Genomic DNA, 21,500 nt, shown 5'->3' on the forward strand with positions numbered 1-21,500 from the left:
ATGTGGAAAGTGAGATGAGTGTGGAATTGAAACTGAGTGGGAGACAGTGAGGAGAGATCTAGAGAGAACATGAAGTTGGCAGGGGAATTGAGGGAGGGATCTGGGAGGAGCTGGAATTGGAGAGTAGGAGGTGGACTTTTCAAAAACAAAACGCATTCATATATGAAAGAAAAATAATAGTAAAATAGAGATGCCACCAAACACTCAATGCTACCTAGTGGGGTCTAAACTGCGACCCAATGGAATATGGCACAGCCACTAAGCAGTTGCTGAAATTATTTTTAGTATTGTGTGAACCTGCTCATAAACTGCTAACCTAAGCTAACACAAGACAGAAGGAAAGTAGGAAGGGTAAGAAGGGTAAGCCATTAAAACATGTACATAGGCGTGGAAGTCAGTACACCACAGGTTAAGGGGGTTGTTTCTGTACAGATTAGAAGTGGCTTTTTCTTTAATAACCTAACTTGTGGTGTTCACACACTTCTGGATGTGAGACCGCCCCCTCCCCCAAGAGTGGTTGACCTACAGGGAGAAGGTGGCTACCTTAAAGAAAAGGGAGTCTCCCTTCCCCAGAAGCCTCAGTTAGGGGTGGGAGCTTGTGACTCCCCGCCCCCTCTATGTTGAAAGGTTGATTGATTACCTTGGTCTTGGGCAGATCATCATTGATGCCTAGAATTCAAGAAGACCTGGTATCATGTCCCAAAGACACTGTGTCATTCTGATCCTTCCAGACCTCTGGCTCTTAAAATCTTTCTATCCCCCTCCCCTTTCCTATGGTCCCTGAGCCTTAGAGAGCGGGTGCGAAGCAGATGGACTGAATCTTCTTTTAGACATTGTTTTCTAAAATACTTATGAGCATGCATGTAATTAATGCTTTAGTATAAAAAGATGTCTTTTGTTCAAACAATGTAAACAAGGCCGGATGATAACCCAGAAAGAAGGCAGGGAGCCAAGAACTGCAGGCGTATGCCACTTTGCTGGAAGTCTAGTGTATCTGCCCCTAACACAAAATCTGGAGAGGAACAACGTCTCCACAGCCCTGGTCTTCGGAGGAAGCTGCCCACCCTCCTTCAGCCTGCAAGTACGGCTCGATGGCCTGGTTCCCAGGTTGGGCTTGAGGGTCATCGAGCCGGTGTCACGCGTGCCATCGCGGCTTCTAAAGCCACAGGGAGCGGGGCTGTTCCGCGGAGCTGCTTGTCACCGCTGGCCAGCCGCAGCAGCGACGCGGACTTGGGGACGCGTGCGCGGGGCGGGGACCAGGCCACCCGCCTCCTCCGGCTGGGGAGTCCCCGGGGCCGGAGCACGGGGAAGTCCCGAGCAGGGGTACAAGAACGCGGCGCGCGCCCAGGAGAGTAGCCTGGACGGTGTCGCAGCGCTCCAGCCATGTCGCGAGGCCTCCAGTTCCTGCTCCTCGGCTACGGTACGGGCCCCCAGCCTGTCGCCCTACGCTGCCTGCGACCTGCCTCGGTGGCCTGGCTTACGCCTCTCTGTCTCTACCCTTTCTCTTGCAGCCTGCAGCCTGGCGCCAGCGATGGCGATGCGGGAGGTGACGGTGGCTTGCTCCGAGACGGCTGACCTGCCGTGCCCAGCGCCTTGGGACCCGCGGCTCTCTTACGAGGTATCTTGGGCCAAGGTAAGCGAGATCCGGGTCTGAGTGGTTTTTTTTGCGGGGACAGAGGAAGCAGACAGACAGACTAGGGACTGGGTCTCCCGGGGCCCCGGTTGGATACTCTAGCTATTCTGATACTCCACCTTCTCCCACTGGGCTTCATCTGCATCCTCATCCAGAACCCAAGCACCCTCACGTTTTAGTTCCTGGCAGATCATGATCAAAGGCGTCTTGATGTGAGTGATCCCACCAGAGGCTTGCAAAGGAATGGATCCGTGCCGCAGGGCACCTGTGGGCACAGCCAGGAGGCTGCAGAGAAAGCGACGTGGGCCTAGATTTTGGACATGAGACAGGAAGCATGTCCCCATACTCCTGATTTCTGGTGCCTTGTGACCATGACACCTTCAAAATACAGAAGGGAGAGGAACATTTGAGAGGAAGGTCTCAAAAAGGGTCTCAAATGACTTAGGTTGGCCACAGGAGTTAGTTAGGCGCGTCGTCCATTTCTTTTCAGCCAAGGCAGCCCCTGAGGGGTCCCGCCATAAGTGAGGACTCTGCCCCTGTGGTGGGAAATTGAGTTTCACAAGGCACAACACTTGAAAGGGTTCCTTTCAGCGACATCTTAAGACTTCACAGTTTTAATTCCTGTTGTATGCTAAAGCCAAGCAGCTATAATTTAATAGAGCCGGCCTTTGCACCCCTTCTTTAAGTGAGCTTCGGAGGCAGACCACCTCCATTTTAAGGCAAATGAATTCAATCCCCAGGGGTGGCTTTCTGATTTGCTAGTTTACCTCCAAGGAAGCCTCTGTCTGATCTCAGTTTCCACAAAACGTAGGGCTTCCTTCTTCCCGCTGTGAAAGATGCTGTGGGAGCGGGTAGTTTGTATTAGTGTTTAAACATACAAGGCGACACGTGTGTGTGTGTGTGTGTATGTGTGTAAGCGCGCGCACAAATGCGCGTACATGGAGGTGCGCGCACACGCAATATTTGACCACTTAAGCCGATTGTCTGGGCTGGAGGCTAGTATCTTAGTGGTACAGTATTCACTTAACATGCAAAAGCATGCTGAAACCCCGAGCATCAAACCAAAACCCAAAGTAGTTAACCAAATGGGTTGTCAGTCCCCAAAAGACAGTGATGACACCAGTTCTTTCTGCATTCTGCCCAGCATCCAGGGTTTACCCTCTTACTGAATCTAAGCTGACAGCATGAGGGAGGTGGCCCCATGGAGACCACAGGACACTGCTGGGTAGAACACTATAGGACAGGGTGTAGAGGGGGTGGGGTGGATAAGCGGGTGGGGGGGGCTATCTCTTCTCATTTCTCCTTTCTTCACTGTGAGCTCAGAGGACAGGAGTCCAACTTTTTTGAGTAGTCAAAACAATAACGCTTTAAACATATTACAAAAACAGTATTTGAGGACTCACCATATGCCAGACTATGGGGACAAATATTTACATATATTATCTTCCTCTGTCTTCTGGAACAGTGTGGCCTTAGGAGTCCAGAACTATGCCTGCTCCTACTTTCTGATGAAGATACTGAGCCCTGGGGGGAGCAAAATACACGGGCTTTGACCCGAGCTGTCAGCTTCCAGATCTTGGGTTGTTAGACTATCTTGATATCTCGATGTTCTACTTTAATTACTTTGGGTAAAGAAAAACAAAGTGTCCCTGAGCCAGCCAGACAGTAGGCTTAGCCATCATCATCTCAAGGAGGGCGCAAACATGAAACCATGTTCTCTCCCAGACTGTAATTAAAAAAAGAAAGCATCATTAATATCCCCAGGGGGGTAATTAAAAAGTACTCACGAAACAAGCAGATGAAATTTCAGACTGTGAAGTTCAAACAGTTGTCAAGTTAAATCTTCTCGCACGGGGTCGTTTGGAATGGTTCAGTAAATCATAGCAATTAGCCTTTGACCTCTCCTTGGATGTCGGCAGATGATGTAACACTGTAATGTATGTGCTTGTTTATTGGACATGGTTCTTGCAAGGTCTGGCCTGGAGGTCCCTTAAAACTTCTTTCTAAAAAAAAAAAAAAAAAAAAAAAAAAAAAAAAAAAAACAACCCAAGGCGGAGGGCAGGGGGGCGGTGGTAGAGTGCTTGCTTACTCTGAATGAAGCTGTGATGCTAAGGAAAAGGCCATGTCTGTTCTCATCCCCTCTCCATGGGCTTGTGGCTAGAGGAGCATTACAGTGCCAGCCCACTAACCAAGCACCTTGAAATAGATATGAATTCTTTCTTCTTGGACTTTTGGATGAGTCCCATCATATTTGGTATTTTCCAGGTCCCAAATGAATAGATTGGCGTTGTTGTTTGTTTAGAAAAAAAAAAAAATTGGACAGAGAGTTCTAGAAATAAGGCCGTGGCGAGATACTGAAAGGCCTTGTTTTATGGATGAAGCATCTGGGGTTTTCTTTATGGTTTCCTTGGAAAATGTTCTAGGGGAACTGTGAGGTCGGGGGTTTAAACTCAGAACCGAAGGCGAGTCCAGTTCTTCTCACCTCCCTTCCCTGTCTCTGTTCTGCTATGTATAAACTTGTTTCCTGTGTGTGGGAATAGTGCAAGGAGAGCCCCTTGAAGGGAAGTTTCACCTTGTGCCACCATGAATCACACTCTTGCAGGTCTCCTGCCAGTCACAACAGTGGTCACAATGACACATGGCTTAAAATTCCGTTTGCCATTTCGTCCTTGGGTCCCATAGAACATTCTGCCATTAGCCAGTTGGCACTGATGGCCTGTGCTTGAGAAAGGACTCCTGCAAGTCAACTCATACCTTTTACCAAAAACTCAAAGCAGATGGAATTCCGTTAGTGTCTGTATAAACATTGATGGATCGGGCCATGTCTGACTCCATTCTTTGTGTCTAAGATGTAGTGATGGGGAGGCCGGAGGAATTCAGTAGAGACAAGCACAGAAGATCAAAGGCCAAATACAGATGGCACCAACCCAGTGTCCTCTAGCACAGCGTTCCCTTCTGTGGCCCGGTGCCCTCTTAACTGGAACCCCTGAAGACGCCTTCCCTTCCTGCCTTTTAAAGTAGAGTGGAGGATGGAGGAGAAATAGGAAAATCAGTAAGTTGTATCCATTGAGACTGTAACTCAGGTTAGTCTTTAAAGTTCTAATGGATTGCAGCTTGGGTACGAGGAGGTAGTTTGAGAACACGGGCAAATATGCTTTGATCCGTCATTCTTTGGCTGTTGACCATGATATTTGTTTACATTGGGTTTCAGAGGACAGAGTTGAGTATAAGGCTCTGCATGAGGGGCTGTGACTGTGCTTCACGGAGCATCGCCGTGTCTGTGCTTGCTTCCACAAAGCTACAGTAGGTTTGAAGAGAGAGCCCAGCTCCAGATAGACAGCTCTGGGCATGGTTGGTGTCCTTCTCTGCTAACAAGGAGGAGTCATTTACTCTGCAGATCCAGCACCATCCTGGATCATGCTAGGAGCCCTGACAACCTCCGGTGAGACAAAGTGAAAGGGGATATCTTATGTGGCCTCTGTGTGATACTGCGGGGGTGGGGACAGCCATGCGTCACAGGACATAACTCTTTTTAGACGATTGTCAAAGGAAGGGAGAAAGGGGAAGTAAGACCGTGATTTCAGAGAATCAGCCACACTTGACTTCAGGGCTCAGAAAAGCCTTGGCAAGGGTAGAGTATGGGCAGTTTGGTCCAGTGCTGTATTCCATTTCTGTACTGGAAAGCAGGCCCTCTGACAGCTCAAGGCTAGGCACCACACCAGTGTGTTGGCCTTGATTCAGTAGGGTGCGGTCTTCCCTGGATACTGGTCACTCCTAATGAATATTTCCTGTCTCTACCAGTGTGTGATGCTGAGCTCTGAGGGCAAGGCCTCTGAAAAGAGCTGAGGGGTTGAAGTCACCCCCAGGGGACTACCTTTGAGCTAATAGGTACCACTTGTTGGGTTTTCTTGATTCTCAGAGGCGATCTAAGAACATGTTTATTTGGGGGGAAAAAAGAAATTATTTCCATATTAAATTTAGAAGGACTGAAAATCTGAAATGTGAGAACTGTATGTATATTAGAATCAAAGAAAAATACTATATATAGTCCCCATAGGCAAGTGCCCTCCTTGCCTTGGAGAAATCACTTTTAGTTCTAACTATGAAAGACGTGAAGTTGGTTTTTGGATGTCTTTCATATTTACACAGCTATTGTAGCTGCCTCCTGGGCCTGGTGATAGCTATCCCAAAATCAACATGGAGGAGATGGCTTCTTTGGAGCCCCAGCAACTATGTGAAAAAAGCAGCTTCAATGGCTAGGATCTGTAACACCAGTACAGATGGCCAGAGATGGGGGAATCTCTAAAGTTCATTAGCCAGTCAACCTAGTCAAGTCTTGGAGTTCTTTGAGAGACCTTGTCTTGATAGACAAGGTGGAGGGTGATGGAGGAAGACATCTGGTGTCTACACACATAACAGAAATGTGTACACACCCACACTCAGAGACAAAGCAAACATTTCTAGAGTAGCATCGTAAGCAAGGGAAGAGAAGTGAACCATGAAGCATCTTGGTGTAAGTGAGGTCACTGGTGATCCAGAAAGGAAAATGGTACAGCAGGTAAAGCCTAACGGTGATAGGATGGAGGCAAAGTGGGAAGGACTCAAATGTCAATAGTGAGTCCAAGGCATACCATCTCAGCAGTAGTGACCACTGAAAGAGTTTCAGCACAGAGAATGATGTCATACAAATCTAAGGAAGAGCGCATTTCTCATGGTGATGGGGAAAATGTAGCTCTTCTGAGAAGACAAATGTTTGGGAGCCTATATTCTTTTCCTGCACTGAAATTCCCATCAGCTTAGCTCAGCGGAGGCCAGAGCACATCTTTTTCCCTTGGATTTGCTCCATCACCATTTTCTGTCTGCGTAGTCAAGGAAAGACGAGTCTACCTCAGAAAGAATGGAGGAAGCCTCCGCCAGACGAGAATGGTGGCTCATTGAGGTTTTGGACATGGCTGAACATGACCGAACATGGCATTGTTCATGTCCTTTGGGGGGTAGGAAGAGGGCGGCTGAGAGCTGAAGAGAAACACCAACAAAGAAAAACATGTGCTTTCCACAAATACAAAGGGGAACCTGGATCACATGAGGCCCGGGGTTCCTGGGCTTATTCTTAGTTATGTCACGGCGTGGAAAAAGGAGAAGTTTCCAGGAGGCCTCAGTGACGCAGGCATTTATGTAAGGCAGGCTTAAAAATCCAATTCATTGCCTAGAAAATGTTCCTCTGACTAAAACTGCTTCCATAATCTTTCTAGCGACTTCAGCAATGATTCTAAATGTGTGTGCGTGTGTGTGCACAAGACTGTATGTATTCATGGGAATGGTAACCTTGCACGTTTTCTTAGATTATTCTCCACCACATGTTTTTAGACAGGCTCTCTTACTGATCCTGGAGCCAGCAAGCTCAGGCATTTTCCTATACCACCTCTCCTAGAGCTGGGACCACAGACCTCTTCCCCCCTACCCAGTTCGTTCGTTCTTTCTTTCTTTCTTTCTTTCTTTCTTTCTTTCTTTCTTTCTTTCTTTCTTTCTTTCTTTCTTTCTTTCTTTTAAAAAAAAAACATGGGTTCCGGGGAAATAACTTGATTCTCATGCTTGGACTGACTGAACTCTCCCTCGCTTTCCTAAGTTTTGTACCAACACTCCTGAGTCCAAATCAGAGCAGGGCTGAAAATCTTGCCCTGGTAATATTCTGTCACACTCCTGAGTGTATGTGGAATCTTTTGGAATCTTGATTTGTGTGTGCCTTGCTGTTGTTGGTTTTGTGTTTTCATGGAGGTGCTCTGGATCAAGTTCCTGTGTGTGCTAGGTGGAACTAGTACTGACTGAAGACCGGGATATGGTAACATCATGTGACAGTTTCTTGGAGCACTAATGGGCCACTTGCGTGTTCTAATCTGAGTTCTCTAAAGAGGATAGATCCCAGAAGAGCTGGTGGCTAGAGAGGATTGTAGGTCCAGATGAAGAAGGACTTCTGGAAAAGGAAGATGTTAGTTGCCGCATCTGCAGTCACCGTGGACCAGACTTTCTGGGTCAGTTCTGGGGTGTCATTCTTTGAGGAAAGATGGCACATATGTAGGACAGATTCAGAAGCTGGGGCCACATGGGCAGAGTTCCCTAAACGCCACCCTTATGTAGTGGTCTGTGTGTGTGTGTGTGTGTGTCCCCATCAGTTAAGACTTCCTGTTACGAGGAATTGCAATTCTATCTTAAAGAAAAGGAACTATATTGGTTTTTCCATGATGTATTATTTTATTTTATTTTTAACATTCCCATTATATATAAGTCAACATAGTTCCTTTTCTGTAAGAAAAGCTGGGCTTACAGGTATGTGAACATCCCCCAGGCTTGCTGATATTTCATCTCTCCTCTTTCCCAACCTTTGTATTGATGTTATTGCTAGCTTCCTCCTGGCAGGGAAATAGTAGCTGACACACACGCTCGCATATTCCCACCCCCAAACAATATCTTTCTGGCTGGGTTTTTCTTTTAATAGGACAAGTTTCCGACTATTCTTAAGTGGCTATGATCGCATTGTGTGCCAGTCCCAACTAATCTCTGAGGCCGTGGGATGTCAGGCCAGAGTCAAATAGACCTCCGCTAGACTCAAGGGGTTCTTGTGGTTCTGTGAAGGATATGAACTCAAAGTCCCAACAGGTACCCCAAGATGGCAACCTCAGGATGGTTGCTGAGAATAATGAAAGGTTCAGCATTGCTATCTATGATCCCAGCCTCGAAAGGCTTTTCCACTTTATTAAAATGATGCTTGAGAGAATCAGAATGCTGTGGTGTTTTGGAGACATAATGGTCAGCCGACATGGGCTGGAGGGATGCTCTAGACAGTGAAATGCTTGCTATGGAAGCGAGTGCATCCGATCTCCAGGACCAGCGAGAAAAAGTAGGGTGTGGTGATGTAGATCCCTGGAGCTCACTGGCTAGCTAGCCTAGCCAATCAAAAGAGCTCCTGGCCAGTAAGAGATTCTATCTGGAAAGACAAACAGAAACAAGATCGGTTGGTGCCTAAAGGGGCAACTGAGGCTGTCTTCTGGTCTTCACATGCACATGCGCCCACATAAACACACACACACACGCATACACACTCACACACCACACACATGCACACACACACCACACACACATACCCCGTACACCCCACACCACACACACACATCATACACACACACAATACACACATGCACACACACACCACACATATATACCCCATATACCCCATACACCCCATACCTCCCACACATATATCATACACACCACACACACACATTATACACACACATAACACACACACACACACACACCATACACTCGCTCACACACACGCCACTTGAACATGAGATTTCTCCCTAGAGCAATGGACTGAGATTTCTAGGACAGTTTTACCGGAAAATCAGCCAAGAAGGATGAGCTGGAAGGAAGGGGACTCTGTGGGTGGAGGGGAAAACAACCAGTTATGGCGACAGCTTCTCCCCCACTCTCCCAACTCCACAGTGCCCGGGAGTGTTTCTCGTTTGAGAAAATATCTTGTAACAGATTCCTTCTAGACAAGGGAAGGAAATGCAGGGATGAAGCGACTGACTGAAAATGACCCGATTAGCTAAGGGAGAGGCTCGGACTTGACTTCAGTCCTTCTGATTTGGAAGCCAATGTGCTCATCACGTTTTCATTATTTCTCAGATTCATTCATTTATTCAGAATGCATCCTTCCTGTGTGCAACAAACTATCCAGCATGCTGAATTAAGCCGTGGCTCTGTATTTTTAAAAATTAACATCTTTAGGGCTTTGCTTATGATTACCACCAGACTTAGGGTAGGCATGCAACACCATAAGTATCTTCACGCCACTTTTCTAAGATGTGGTCATTCCGTCCTGGGCCCAGTGGGTACAAACGAGCTGCTCTGCCAGTTGGCCGAGAACAGAGGAGTTGGTGGTAGGGCTGGGAATGGTTCCCACTCTACCCCACTCCAAAGCCAACGCTCTTAATTAAGCCACCTCTGCCGTACTCATTACTCTTGTTAACAGCCATAAATCCAACTCTGTCTGTTAGACCCAGTACATTTCAAAGTAGAAAATCATTTTCCTAATAAAACTACACTCAGAAAAAAGACCCGACATTAATGCTAATACATTTTATCCACATTATGACATCAAACTCAGAGCCAAACTGTTTTGCACATTATAAAGAGCTGTTTTTTATGATGAATGGGGATTATATTAGCACTTTAATTGAGTTAAAACCAAAGTACAAGAATGTTAGTGCACAGGAAATGCAGTTAACACAAAGCTGCTCCAGCGTGCTTGGGATACATCAGATTAATGCGTTGACACCTTTGAACATTTGGTGTCTCCCTCTTTCACTGCGGTTTATCAAATTGGTAAATGAAATATTCAAATTCTGTGCTATTTTTTCTTCCAAAAGAAACCTTTCTTTTCCTACCATGCTTTACCAAAATTTTATCAAATCTGATATCTGATGATCTCAGGCCTCTAGTTTGTGACCAAAGCTCCTTGCTTGCCTTAGCAAACAAATTTGGTCATTTCTAGGAAGTTCACATGGGGTGTGTGTGTGTGTGTGTGTGTGATGTGTATGTGTTTTGTGTGTGTATGGTGTGTGTGTATGTGTTGTGTGCCTGTGCCTGTGCTTGCAGAGGCTAGAACCTGAAGTTAAGATGCCTTGATTACTCTCTACCTTTATTTTCTTGTGACAAGATTTCTTGGTTGAATCTCACTATTTGAGTTAGACCTATTGACCACTGAGTCCCTTGGGCTCGCTCACCCATCTCTGCACTCTTAGTACTGGGGTTACAGACACGCCTGGACTTTTAGGTGGGTAGGGGACTTGAACTCATAGCTTCAAACTTGCACAGCAAGGACTTTGTCCTCTGTGCCATTTCCCAAGTTTCCAAACCCTCCATATGCTTTTTATTTTGAGACAAGGTTTCTCTGAGTTGGCTAAGATGGCCTTGGACTTTCAATCCTCCTGTCTCAGCCTTCTGAGTAGCTGGGGTCACAGGCTGCCCTGCCAAGTCTAATTGTCGTGTATTTGAATAAAACTACATAAATTTGTTTTTAAAAAAAACATTTGCCGCAATAGTTCTTACTTGAAATACGGGTTCCATCCCAGTATTATTGATTTAGTTTATGCTTATTCAAATTTATCTATCATTTATTTTTTAAAAAGCTTTTTAATTCACATGCTCTTTAAAATCAGTACTTTGTGTTTGCTTGATGTTATGTTCGGCGAATTATAGGGAAAACTCGGTTTAATTTAGGTCTTGTGGTTTCTTTAAGGCCAAATGTCTGTCTCAGAGAAAGAATATGATATTTAGGCCTTTATGCAAATTGGAGGCTGTAAGACAAACCAAAGTCCTTGGGTTTTCTCAAAACAGGATGTCGCATATTGTTTTTTCATAATTCAATAAAAAAGCTCAGTTGTCAGCATAAAAGTTAATCCGCAGAGTGTGGATATTTAAAAGAGCGTTGGAATGAGCGTTTTGAGGAATTAATTTGCCCAAATTATGTTGTGCTTTCACGTGCTGTACAGCAATATCAGCATCGCAGAGCGCGCATTAAACAGTTCCCGTCAATTATGCTGGGCCCTGAATGAAGCGGAGGGTTCCTTTTGTTAGAAATTACTATTTCCTAAAATGCTTTTGCAGAGAAGCAATGAAACACTTTTAGACTTGGAATGTTTAAAAAGCTGCTCTTGCCAGTGGCTGATTTTGAGCCAGTTCCAATGCTCATAAGTACAGGGACTCAGAGAATAAGGCAAAGAGGGGACCGGTCCATTCGTGAGTCTGCGTTCCTGCTGCCTCACCGCCCAGGGCTGTTTTGGTCACTGCTGGTTCACTTGACATGGCAAGATGACATGAGCCTGGCCACGGGTCCTTTGAGAATCATTTGGAGTTTTACATGAGGGGTTTCCAGGGCAACCACAGTGCTACACTCTGGTTTTGAGCACCTAACACAAACAAAACTGGTTGCTCCTTTTACAGTAGTGGGGAGATCCTGTATTTCTCAAGTAGAGTCACAGGAAAAGAAAGGTCTGTCTCCCCCCATCCTTTGGGTAGTTATATCTTAAAACGACAAAACAAAGGGCAGCAGACATTGCAATACCTCAAACATGAACGAGGAGAGGACTAAGAAATACTCCCGGGTGCACTGTATGACACTGGCCCTTGTGTCCTCTTACCCATGACTTCGCCTTTTTCCATCTCAAGGACCTGTGGCCAACTGTAGTCCAAATATTTTAAATGAAACATTGCAGAAATAAACAATTCGCAAGGTTTACTCTGTTTGCTGTTCCGAGTAGTGTGATAAAAGCCTCACACCTTGTCCTGTCTGGGATGCGAATCTCCCTTCTATTCAGCTTGGCTACACAGTATAGCTGCCTTCCACCACGAGCAGTCTTCATGGCTGTCAGATACGCTTAGTATCAGATACACTTGCTTACATTCATGTCTCCCATATTTTGCTTAATAATGGGCTCAATGCACAAGAGTAGTGATGCTAGCGATTTGGATATGCCCAAGAGAAACCACAAAGTGCTTCCTTTAAGGGAACAGAAAAGTTACCGAGAAAAGAGGAGAATACAAGCTCCCTGCTGAGGTCGATGGGAAGAATGAATCCTTTATCCTGATATTTTGAAAAAGGGAAAAGAAATGCTTCCTTGTTCGGTTGTCCTGCCTTGCACTGTAAAGTCATGATCATAGTGTGTCGTCAAGGCTTGAGTGAGACAGAAAAGGTACTAATTTTGTGGGCAGAAAATGTACATAGAAAGCCCCCACCTGGTTTAAAAACCACATTGTCCGAGTGAGGATGTATAGGAAAGAAACCACTATGCTTTTCCAAAGACAGCCTCAGTTCTACCTGTGATTTCAGAAACCCACTAAAGGTCTTGGCTAGATTCCCATGGATAAGATATGACACCACGGTGGTTACTTATCAAGCAGAATGCTGTCGGTCATTGAGCAGGAGTTCTTGGTTAGGCTAGCTCTCGGGCACTGGTTCTCTGTGGCACCGGGGAGAAAGGGTCTTTGGAGGAGACCTGTGAGAGCGGAGGAGGTATTTGACTGTAACTCCACTGACAGGTGGGATGACTCAGCAAGGCAGAATCTGGCAGACGATTGGGCCCATAACCTTGTTCCGCATCTCCCATCGTTTCTTCCTTCTGTCCTCACCGCCTCACCTGGCTTTGGCGTTGCTACTAGCAACTGGAATCGAATCGCTAGAATTGTTCTGGAAGCCCATAGAAATCTGACCACAAAGTGTACTCCTTGCCGTTGGAGCTGCCTTGTTACAAAATGAATTCCTTTGCAGATGGATAGAAGGCTATTGCCAAGCAGCTCTGGTCTCTGCCATCAGCCGGCTTCTCGAGTCCCAGCAGCTAGCTTTATCGAAACAGGCATAGTCGGTTATATGGCAGCTCCAGGAGTACTGTTGGTTTTGATCTTGACTTTCTCATGGACTTTTCTGAACTGAGAGAGGGCCCTCTTGATGGAAAAGTGCTCCCCAGGAGGAAAGTGGGGGTGGGTCACCCTAAGTGCCTGTTGCAGCATATTGGCCATCAAGGGTTGATTTAGAGAAAAAGAGATGGCTGGAGCATTGGTCAGGACTGCACAGAGACTGAAGCGGGTTAATCGGCTCAGACTGGTCTCATGTGGCAGCTGACCTAGGTTGGCGCTGCTGGACGGTCATGGCTGGGGAAAGTCATAAGCCATGAGGCACTGCCTCTACTTGTCCTAGAATCATTTGGATGCTCTTTAGTCCTCTGATGGCTCTTCAGCCACCTCCTTTGGTTGCTTTGTGTTTACGCATGCTCCCGTGTATGTGTGCATGCGTATGCATGAGTGTGGAGACTGGAAGTCATTGTTGGCTGTCACGCAATCACTCCCGGCCTTATTTTTTGAGACAGGGTCTTCCATTGAACCCAGGGTTCCTCAGTTTGACTAGACTGACCGGCTCTCAAGCCCCATGGATCGCCCTGTTACTGGCCCAGCATGGGGATTATGGACATGTGCCTACGGCAACCAAGTTGTTTTATGTCAGAGCTGGGGATTGAACTCAGGAACTCATGCTTGTACAGCAAGCACTTTGCTGCTAAACCAAGGCCTTGGTGCCAGTCTTGTTGTCTGTTTGAACCTCCAAAGGCCCCAGATTTTAGCTCTCACCTGGAGAGTCTTGATTATTTAGTAAGAAACTTCTTAAAATGGGAAGGACTGCCAAGAAACGGGATTTACGTCCGCAGACAGACTGAGAAGAGCCATTCTTTTCAGCCGAGTGCTGGGGGTGCGCATAGATCCGCCAGCAGATGTCTCTGTCGCCCACTCCACAGGAATGTCAGCACTCTCAAAGCTGGAACCGAACTGGGTGACCTTGCTGTGCTTTGCTTGGCTTCCACTGACCCTGAGTGTGTGCGTGTGTGTTCATGCAGACGCATGTAAGTGAGTGTGTACACCTTTATTGCAGAGTGAGTCCCCAACCCCTTGGCTATCTATTTGCCTGCCCGAGTCCCCTCTGAATGCCGAGGAACTGCAGTACGCTCCCGTTCTCCGTTTCAGCTGCTGGCATAGAGAAGTCTGGTAATTTGTCCCCTCCTCTGAGGTGACTCTTGGGCGCCGTTATGACAGTAGAGATAGGTAGGGGTTGTCATTTGTTCCGAGCCTTCCTACTGGTCTCCAGCCAAGCAGAAAAGGGCAGTTCCAGGTTGTTTGGGGATGCTGACTCCCTGCCAGCCCTGAAAGCAATATTCTGCTTTACTGTTACTGAAAAGCTATTTTAGAAGCTTTTAATTAAGGTGTGGCCAACCTATTGCCCAAAGGACACATGTGGCTCAGAATAGCTATAAATGTGGCCCAACACAAAATTGTAAATTTATTTAAAATATTATGAGGCATTTTTTTTAATTAATTGCACATTTCTCTGAGCGTGAACCTTGTAAACAGTGTGCTGTGGTGTCAAAAGGTTAGATGGACCTAAAGCCGTTTAGGTGAAGGAACCAATTGGTGAGAGCTGATTAGAAACATATTCAGGCCTTGCAAGCATGAAGGCCTGAGTTCAAGCCGCAAGAACCCACAGTACAGCCAGATACAAAGGTGCACGCTTGTAGTCTCAGGGCTATCGTCAGATCTGGGAATCACAGACCAGTCAGGCTAGCCTACATACAAAGCTTCAGGCCCGTGAGAGACCCTGTCTCAAAGAACAAAGTAGATCTCACCTGAGGAATGCCCCTGAGGTTGTGCCCAAGTTTCTACACATGAATGCGCGCGTGTGTGTGTGTGCATGCCCAAACACGTACACACTATAAGAGATGTATGGGAATGAGAGTAGATATTGAATGTGGTGTATGTCACATCTTTAAGTAGAAGAAGATACTGAAAACAACCCACAACTGCATCTCTAAGATAGCCCAAGAGAAATTAAAAATATATAATTTAGCAATAAATTAAAAAAAATTGCTTGGCTGGCTTAGCATCTAGTCCATCAGGATGTCCTGTCACTGTCCTTCCCTCCATAGTTTGATATGACTCCTAAAACCTCCTCATGCCGTTCTCCTTAGCATCTTCCTGCCTTAGAAGAGAGACAAACATGGTCAGTTATACGTTGTTTGTGACCTTGAACACTGAAGGTGCTGGCTAACAGGGGTCTTTGCTCATCTGTACCTGGGGTTTGGTTGAGTAGTCTGGCAGTGTTTTTGTTTTTGTTTTTTTTTTTTTTTTTTTTTTAAGAGATTTAGGAAGTTGTCCAAGAAACAGACTGGCATCCAAAATTAAGAACCTGTGAGTGGGTGATTTGGCATCTGAAACAGACAAACAAAACAAAGCAAAAAAAAAAAAAAAAAAAAGAAGAAGAAAATTTAAAAGGGAACAAAAAGAATAAAATCCAAGCCAGGGTGATGCATACTGCGCCATGGTCCCCAGGTGACTTGCCCGCCCCTGCAAGGTAGAGGTTGGATCACTGATGCCCCAATCACAGATCACATTCTGATCTTGTTTCAAAGTGGCCCGAGCCTGAGAGAGGTTTTTGCAGATTCTCCTCTCCCCTTGATGCAAGCACTCTTGGGGATTCGTGAAAACAAGTTGTGAGACCTTCCTGTCAGTCGTCAGTAAGTGTGACTCCCTGTTGCTTCTTCACAGCTCTCAGAGGGTGGCAATGAGAGGCTGGAGCTCCCCCAGAGCAGGCAAAACGACTCCTTCGAGGATCCCAGGACAAGGTCTTACTCCCTGACGATCCAGAACACTACTGTCTGCAGCTCTGGTGTCTACAGGTGTGCCCTGCAGGAGCTGGGAGGGCAGCGCAACTTCAGTGGCACTGTGGCTTTGAAAGTGACAGGTGAGCTCACTTGGCTTTTCTTCCCACAGACTGGGGGTATGCTTTCTGTGTACCCCAAAGTCTCTCCTCTTCCAGAATCTGACCCTGCAGCTTAGGAAAACATCTTGGTTGGAAACCAAGTCTTCTGAAGGACAACATGATTTTTTTTTCTCTATGTGGCTTAATCTATGCATTGACTTTTGCCTGACATTTGCAGGCACTAAGGCCAGAAATGACAAACATTGCCACTCAGGCCCTGGTTCTGCACTACAGTTAGACTTTCCTCATGTCCCGTGTCTTAGAACTAAGTTAATAATCTTCACATCCCAAGACCATGAGCGCTCTTTAAAGAGCCAGCCAGCATATGCACTCTGCTCACTGCTGCTCCCGCCACACACAAAGACCTTACACCCTTTTCAACATCCAGCACTCTGCCATGGTTTGCTTGTCTTTGTGACCCATTGTCCACTTGCCATAAAATGAATGGAGTAGCTAAATATACATCTTCCCCAGGGACAAGGTAGTCTCTGTTCTGTGTTTCTCGGTACACAGTAGGCCCTCAACAAATATTCAAATGGATAAGAAATGAGACTAGCCCGGTGAGGGAGAGTTCTGGGGGACAGAGAGGAAGTGAAGAGCCTAGCAGATTGCCTTCCATCTTCTCTTCAAATGCAGTGTTGCCTCCACGTTAAGGGCCAGATGGAATGAATTGCTCTGATCTAGCTCAGATGTTAATGCTGACACTCACTAATGCGTGGCTGTTTTTGCCACTGTTTTAATCTAAGCCTCATCTCTCAAATGGGGCCTGTAACATCTGTATGTTGAGTTTGTTGTTAAGTTTAATGAGATATTACACTAGGTAATTTACTATTTAATTTAATATTATGTAATTTAATATTACGGTGCCTGAGGTAGACAGAATACTCAGTTGTTGTTAGGGTTCCCTAAGATAATATCTCTCAACCTTTTCCATTGACTTATAGACCCTCATGAGAATCTCTTCCTAGACCATGCATTACATTTTGGAATCTAATCTCAGCTCCATAAGACTCAAGGGAACAATTTCTTGGAATCGTCTGCCCGCTGCCTGTCCCTGCCCAGGCGGTGAGCCAAGCCCATTGGCAACCTCACTGCAGCGCAAGCCAAGCATCAGCTACTGTCTGAATGGGACACGGCCCTTCTCCCCTACTGTTCCTGATTGGGGCCTCCCTTCTGCCCTCCTCTAGTGTCATAGCCGTGGCCTCAAACATCCTGAGAGAGTCCGTCCTTCCACCCCATGCTGCTGGCCTGCTCTAAGAACCGCAGTTGAGGAACTGGGGACAGTAGAATGCTCAGTGTGCATGCAGGAAACTCTAGGTTCAGTTTGAACTGCCAATAAAACCCAGGGATGGGAGCACATGCCTATAATCTGGGCACTAAGAAGGGAGAGGCAGAAAGATCAAGGAGCTCTGAGTCACCTCTGTTGCATGATGAGTTCAAGGCCAACTTGGGCTACGTGATACCCTGTCTCAAGAAGACAGATAAAACAAAGCTCTGGATTTCTGGTACAAGAACAGGCAGATTCCCAGTTTCATTTTCTAGTTTGAGTGCCCTCAAATTGTGGTCATTCACCCAAGAGTTCACCTAGTCACAAGAAGTTAAGGTAGTTCATGACCCTGGAAGCTCAGCAAACATTCTACTCATCCCGTGGGCATACAGCCAGAGCAATGTGAGAGCAATCACTTAAGACTTCAGTCAATGCCACCACAACTGGTCTTCCCTGAACTGAGGGCAGGGATGGACACATTAGGAGTAGATGAAGGGGAAGTAGAGCAGGGTAGATGAGTTCGCCAGTGTCTTTATAGGTTCCTTTTCTTTCTTAAGGATGCCCCAAGGAAGCTGCAGAATCTCTTTTCCGGAAGTACAGGGCCGAAGCTGTGTTGCTCTTCTCTCTGGTCATTTTCTACCTGACGCTCATCATTTTCACTTGTGTAAGTATCTGTTCAAAACACCTGTGGCTGTGACGTGGTCCCTGGGGTCCGACTGATTCCTGTAGGTCTTGTAGAGAGTGTGAATCGTTGAACGCTCACCCACTGAAGGCTGGACATTTGAGGCCTCCACCCTGGGAAGTGCCCTGGGATCCCTCCAGCTTGCTTTTGGTTTAGTGAGACACGTGGAACGTTGTGTCAAGCCTGTGTAACATAGGTGGAGTTGTGGAGGAAAGTCTGATGCATCCCATGGAGACCTGAAGGATTTGTGATCACAATGTCTTTTTCATCCACCACCTTGGGGCAGAGGCCTCTCTCTCGCAGCTTTGATCAAACTGCCCTGGGCTTGTTTTCTCTTAGTGGATCTGTTTATGTTTTCATACTTCGCATCCTTTTTAAGACTTGTTCCTAAGAAGTCAGAACACTGGGGTACCCAAAAGGTCCCCTCTGGAGTGGAGGGTGCGTGGCAGTACTTGAGCATTCCTGGCATGCCCTTTAGCTATTTATTGGTCATAGGCTCCAGCTGGAAGCCCCTTAAGCCCGTTTTTGCCTGGCTATTCACATGGACTGACCATGGACCTCATGGAACGGGGCCATCTGGGACTCTGCCCAATTGGGAAACAACCATCTCCATATGTCCCAAGGCCACCAGGACTAGCTACACGGGGAGCAGGATAGACGCATCCTGGAGCCATCGCAGGGGTGGTTATTGTCCTCTCATCTACCATGTCCTTGTATCCAGCTGCCTGTCCCTTTTCCTGTTTCTGATTTCGATTCTAAAAACCAATCAATAAACATCACATCATATCCCATAACTATATAAAATTATTATAAGTGAATAAAGATTTCAGTCAGGAGCTTATTTAAAAAACCAGAACAAAATGAAATACTGGTGTTTCATAATCAGTCAAAGGTGGAAAAGTGTATTTTTGCAATATTCATGACTTTGAAATGAATTGTTGAGGAATATACTAAGATGTTTTTTCTGGATGTTATCAATTTCTCCAAGAATGATTACATTAGTTAATCTGAAGAGGGTTCTTAAGGTGTATGTATTTCTGGTGGTGCTATCAATAAATGTAGAACTTTTCATAAATGTGATTTAAATAAAATAGAGGCTTTATTTGAAATACTTTTCCAATAAAAAGCAAATATATCCAAATAAAGCAAAAGACTTCCATGAGAACCTACTGTGTACAAAGCATCCAGCCAAAGCATAGGATAGACGTGGTGGATACGTCTCTGGCCTCCTAGAGCTTGCAGTTTGGTCAGCAGTGCCATCTGTTCATAAGAAGATAACTAGGATGGTCAGACAGTACATTCAAGATGGCTGCCTCTGGTTTCTTGCTGGCAGCTATCTGCTTTCCACATTTGGGGCAGCAGGAGCTAGAGAGCACTGCAGTTGGAAATCCGTGAGCCTCCTGGCGAGATTTGAAAACACCAGGGAAGTGGTACTTATAGTTTGTAAAGAATGAGGGGTGGTGAGTATAAAAAGTGCTTCCAAAATGAGGTGTCCAGACAGCTCTTGGGGGTGGTGTGACAACCGCCAAGTTTTCCCAATAACTTATTTCTCAAAATCTTTTCATTTTGCTTTTTACAGAAGTTTGCACGACTACAGAGTATCTTTCCAGATATTTCTAAACCTGGTTCGGAACAAGCTTTTCTTCCAGTCACCTCCCCAGGCAAGCATTCGGGACCAGTGACCCTTCCCAAGACAGAAACAGTATGAGTGGGGTCTTTGCTGGTTTTTACAAAGCCAAGCGCATACCAGATCAGTGTGCCTGAATGCTGCCTGGACAAGAGAAGAATGAGCCCCACCCTCAGATGGCAACCTTCCTCCGAAGTCCTTAACCTGACAGTGGGTTCCACACTACTTCCTGCCACGGGGTCTTGAGCACCATTACATGATCATGAAGCATGGGGCCATCACCACTTCTCTATGGCTGTCAGCTTAGTGTTTCATGCGGCTATCTGGTCAACCTCTTCTATGCTTTTCCAGTCATGTAAAAGCTGTGGTGAGACGCAGGTGGAGCAAGGACATGGGAAATTTGAACACTCTGAGCTAGTCTTGTGACAGACTCCCAAGGACAGCTGTCCTCGTCCACATCTGGGATACAGCTCTTTGAATTTGTCCTGTTTCGTTGCATCAGTCCAGATGTCTTGTATCTGGCAGAAGTTGACAGGCCAAGCTGTGAGCCAGCGGGAAAGATTTAGCAAATAATGTCCCAGTGCGAAGGTCCTGCTATTAGTAAGGAGTATTATGTGTACATAGAAATGAGAGGTCAGTGAACTGTTCCTCAGCAGGGCCTTTTCATCTCGGAAAGACATCCATAAAGTGGCAATACAGAGGGATGCCACATTTATTTTTTTTAATCTACATGTACTTGTAAGAGAAGAATTTTCATGTTTTTCAAAGAAGTTTCTTTTCTCTTAAAAAAAATGATTGTCTAGTTGGACAGCATTGCTTGCTAGCTGGCAAGCAGTCTGAGTGAATATGCAGAGTGTCCCTCAGAGTAGGGACAACAAGTTAGAAGCACCGTACAGTGTCCTGCTGCAAAGTGTGGACCATGGATTGTGCTACCCAAAGTCTGGCCACAGTTGTCCAAGCCTGTCTGTATGATCCTGGGTGAGTCACTTGTGGCTTTCACTTTCTGGCTTGTAAACCAGATGGTTTTTGTCTGGATTGACTAAAATGGATGCAGAAATGCATCGGGAAAGCTGAGGATACTGCACGCCGTGGCAACCCCACTGGGCTGTTATTCTTGTTGATATCCTAGAGTTTGGGAGGTAGAGAACGCTGAGTGTCTCACCTTTCCCATCAATCCAAAGGAAGCTATAAAGAGGACGGAACGTTACCATGTCTTCTCTGTGAACTCTTCCTGAGAATGTGGAGACTGGCTCTGCGTTTTGTTCTTGAAGGACCAATCACAAGTCCTTGAAGATATGGACCTACGGGAGCCACTGGGCCATGGCAGGAGGGAGTTCTCAGATGTTGCACTGATGTGACATTGTCGCCTTTCTTTAATGAACTTGTCCCCTTCCTCGTTTGCCTCCCCCAAGAAATGTTGTCCCTTTGGTAATGTGCGCATCACCCACACTAACATGAGAGTGAAAAGCAATGTTAAGCTGACCCAGTGTTTACCTCTTCCTCGCCACTTTCATGCTATTAAAGGCGTGCATGTGAGGAGAGTGTCCTCTTCTGTCTTTATAATGATGCAGACTTTGGGATGCGTGCTTGAATGCTGACTGGGGAATAAGAATGTGGGAATGGTACTGGGAAAGGACCGGCTGATCTCCTGAGTCTGGGGCAGGGGTAGGGGACAGAGGCAAGTGGCTGGCAGACCTCTGTGACACGGCATTCCTTCTTCCAAAGTCTCCCAGATCCATCCTGGAGCTGCATCCCTACCAGCTAATACAAGGTTAGCTTACCCACCTATGTGGCCATGGGGGAGGGAGGGACGGGAAGGGAGGATCTTCTAAATGATGTGTGAAATTGGGGGCCCTCATCTTGGGATTCTTTGGGTTTTATCTGAGGTTTTCAAATAGACTCCTAGCCCTAAGCTGTTAGGAAAGAGAT

General features: G+C 46.2%; 1 protein-coding gene across 2 annotated transcripts; it reads left to right on the forward strand.

The window, feature by feature from the left end:
- Positions 1-1,059: 1,059 nt before the first annotated feature.
- Positions 1,060-21,107, forward strand: Cd83 (CD83 molecule). 2 transcript variants are annotated; one of them, XM_050144441.1, is made up of 5 exons: positions 1,068-1,420; positions 1,512-1,633; positions 15,782-15,977; positions 17,820-17,926; positions 19,524-21,107. In XM_050144441.1, the coding sequence occupies exons 1-5, from the start codon at positions 1,384-1,386 to the stop codon at positions 19,650-19,652; spliced, it is 591 nt and encodes a 196-aa protein (XP_050000398.1). In that variant the 5' UTR covers positions 1,068-1,383; the 3' UTR covers positions 19,653-21,107. The 2 variants fall into 2 exon arrangements, with proteins under 2 accessions (XP_050000399.1, XP_050000398.1); XM_050144442.1 differs by lacking the exon at positions 19,524-21,107 and having other exon boundaries at positions 1,060-1,420; positions 15,782-15,970; positions 17,820-17,906.
- Positions 21,108-21,500: the final 393 nt, after the last annotated feature.

This window comes from Alexandromys fortis, unplaced genomic scaffold (genome assembly GCF_014885135.2).
Source record: "Alexandromys fortis isolate MF-2015 unplaced genomic scaffold, M_Fortis_MF-2015_v1.1 scaffold_1, whole genome shotgun sequence".
NCBI classification, from domain to species: domain Eukaryota; kingdom Metazoa; phylum Chordata; class Mammalia; order Rodentia; family Cricetidae; genus Alexandromys; species Alexandromys fortis.

What these genes read in the sequence shown, in the direction of transcription:
- Cd83 (XM_050144441.1), top strand. Translation starts at nt 1,384, where the DNA reads ATGTCGCGAGGCCTCCAGTTCCTGCTCCTCGGCTACG. An exon ending in GTTCCTGCTCCTCGGCTACG is followed by an intron (nt 1,421 to 1,511) that starts GTACGGGCCCCC and finishes TTTCTCTTGCAG; the next exon opens with CCTGCAGCCTGGCGCCAGCG. An exon ending in ACGAGGTATCTTGGGCCAAG is followed by an intron (nt 1,634 to 15,781) that starts GTAAGCGAGATC and finishes GCTTCTTCACAG; the next exon opens with CTCTCAGAGGGTGGCAATGA.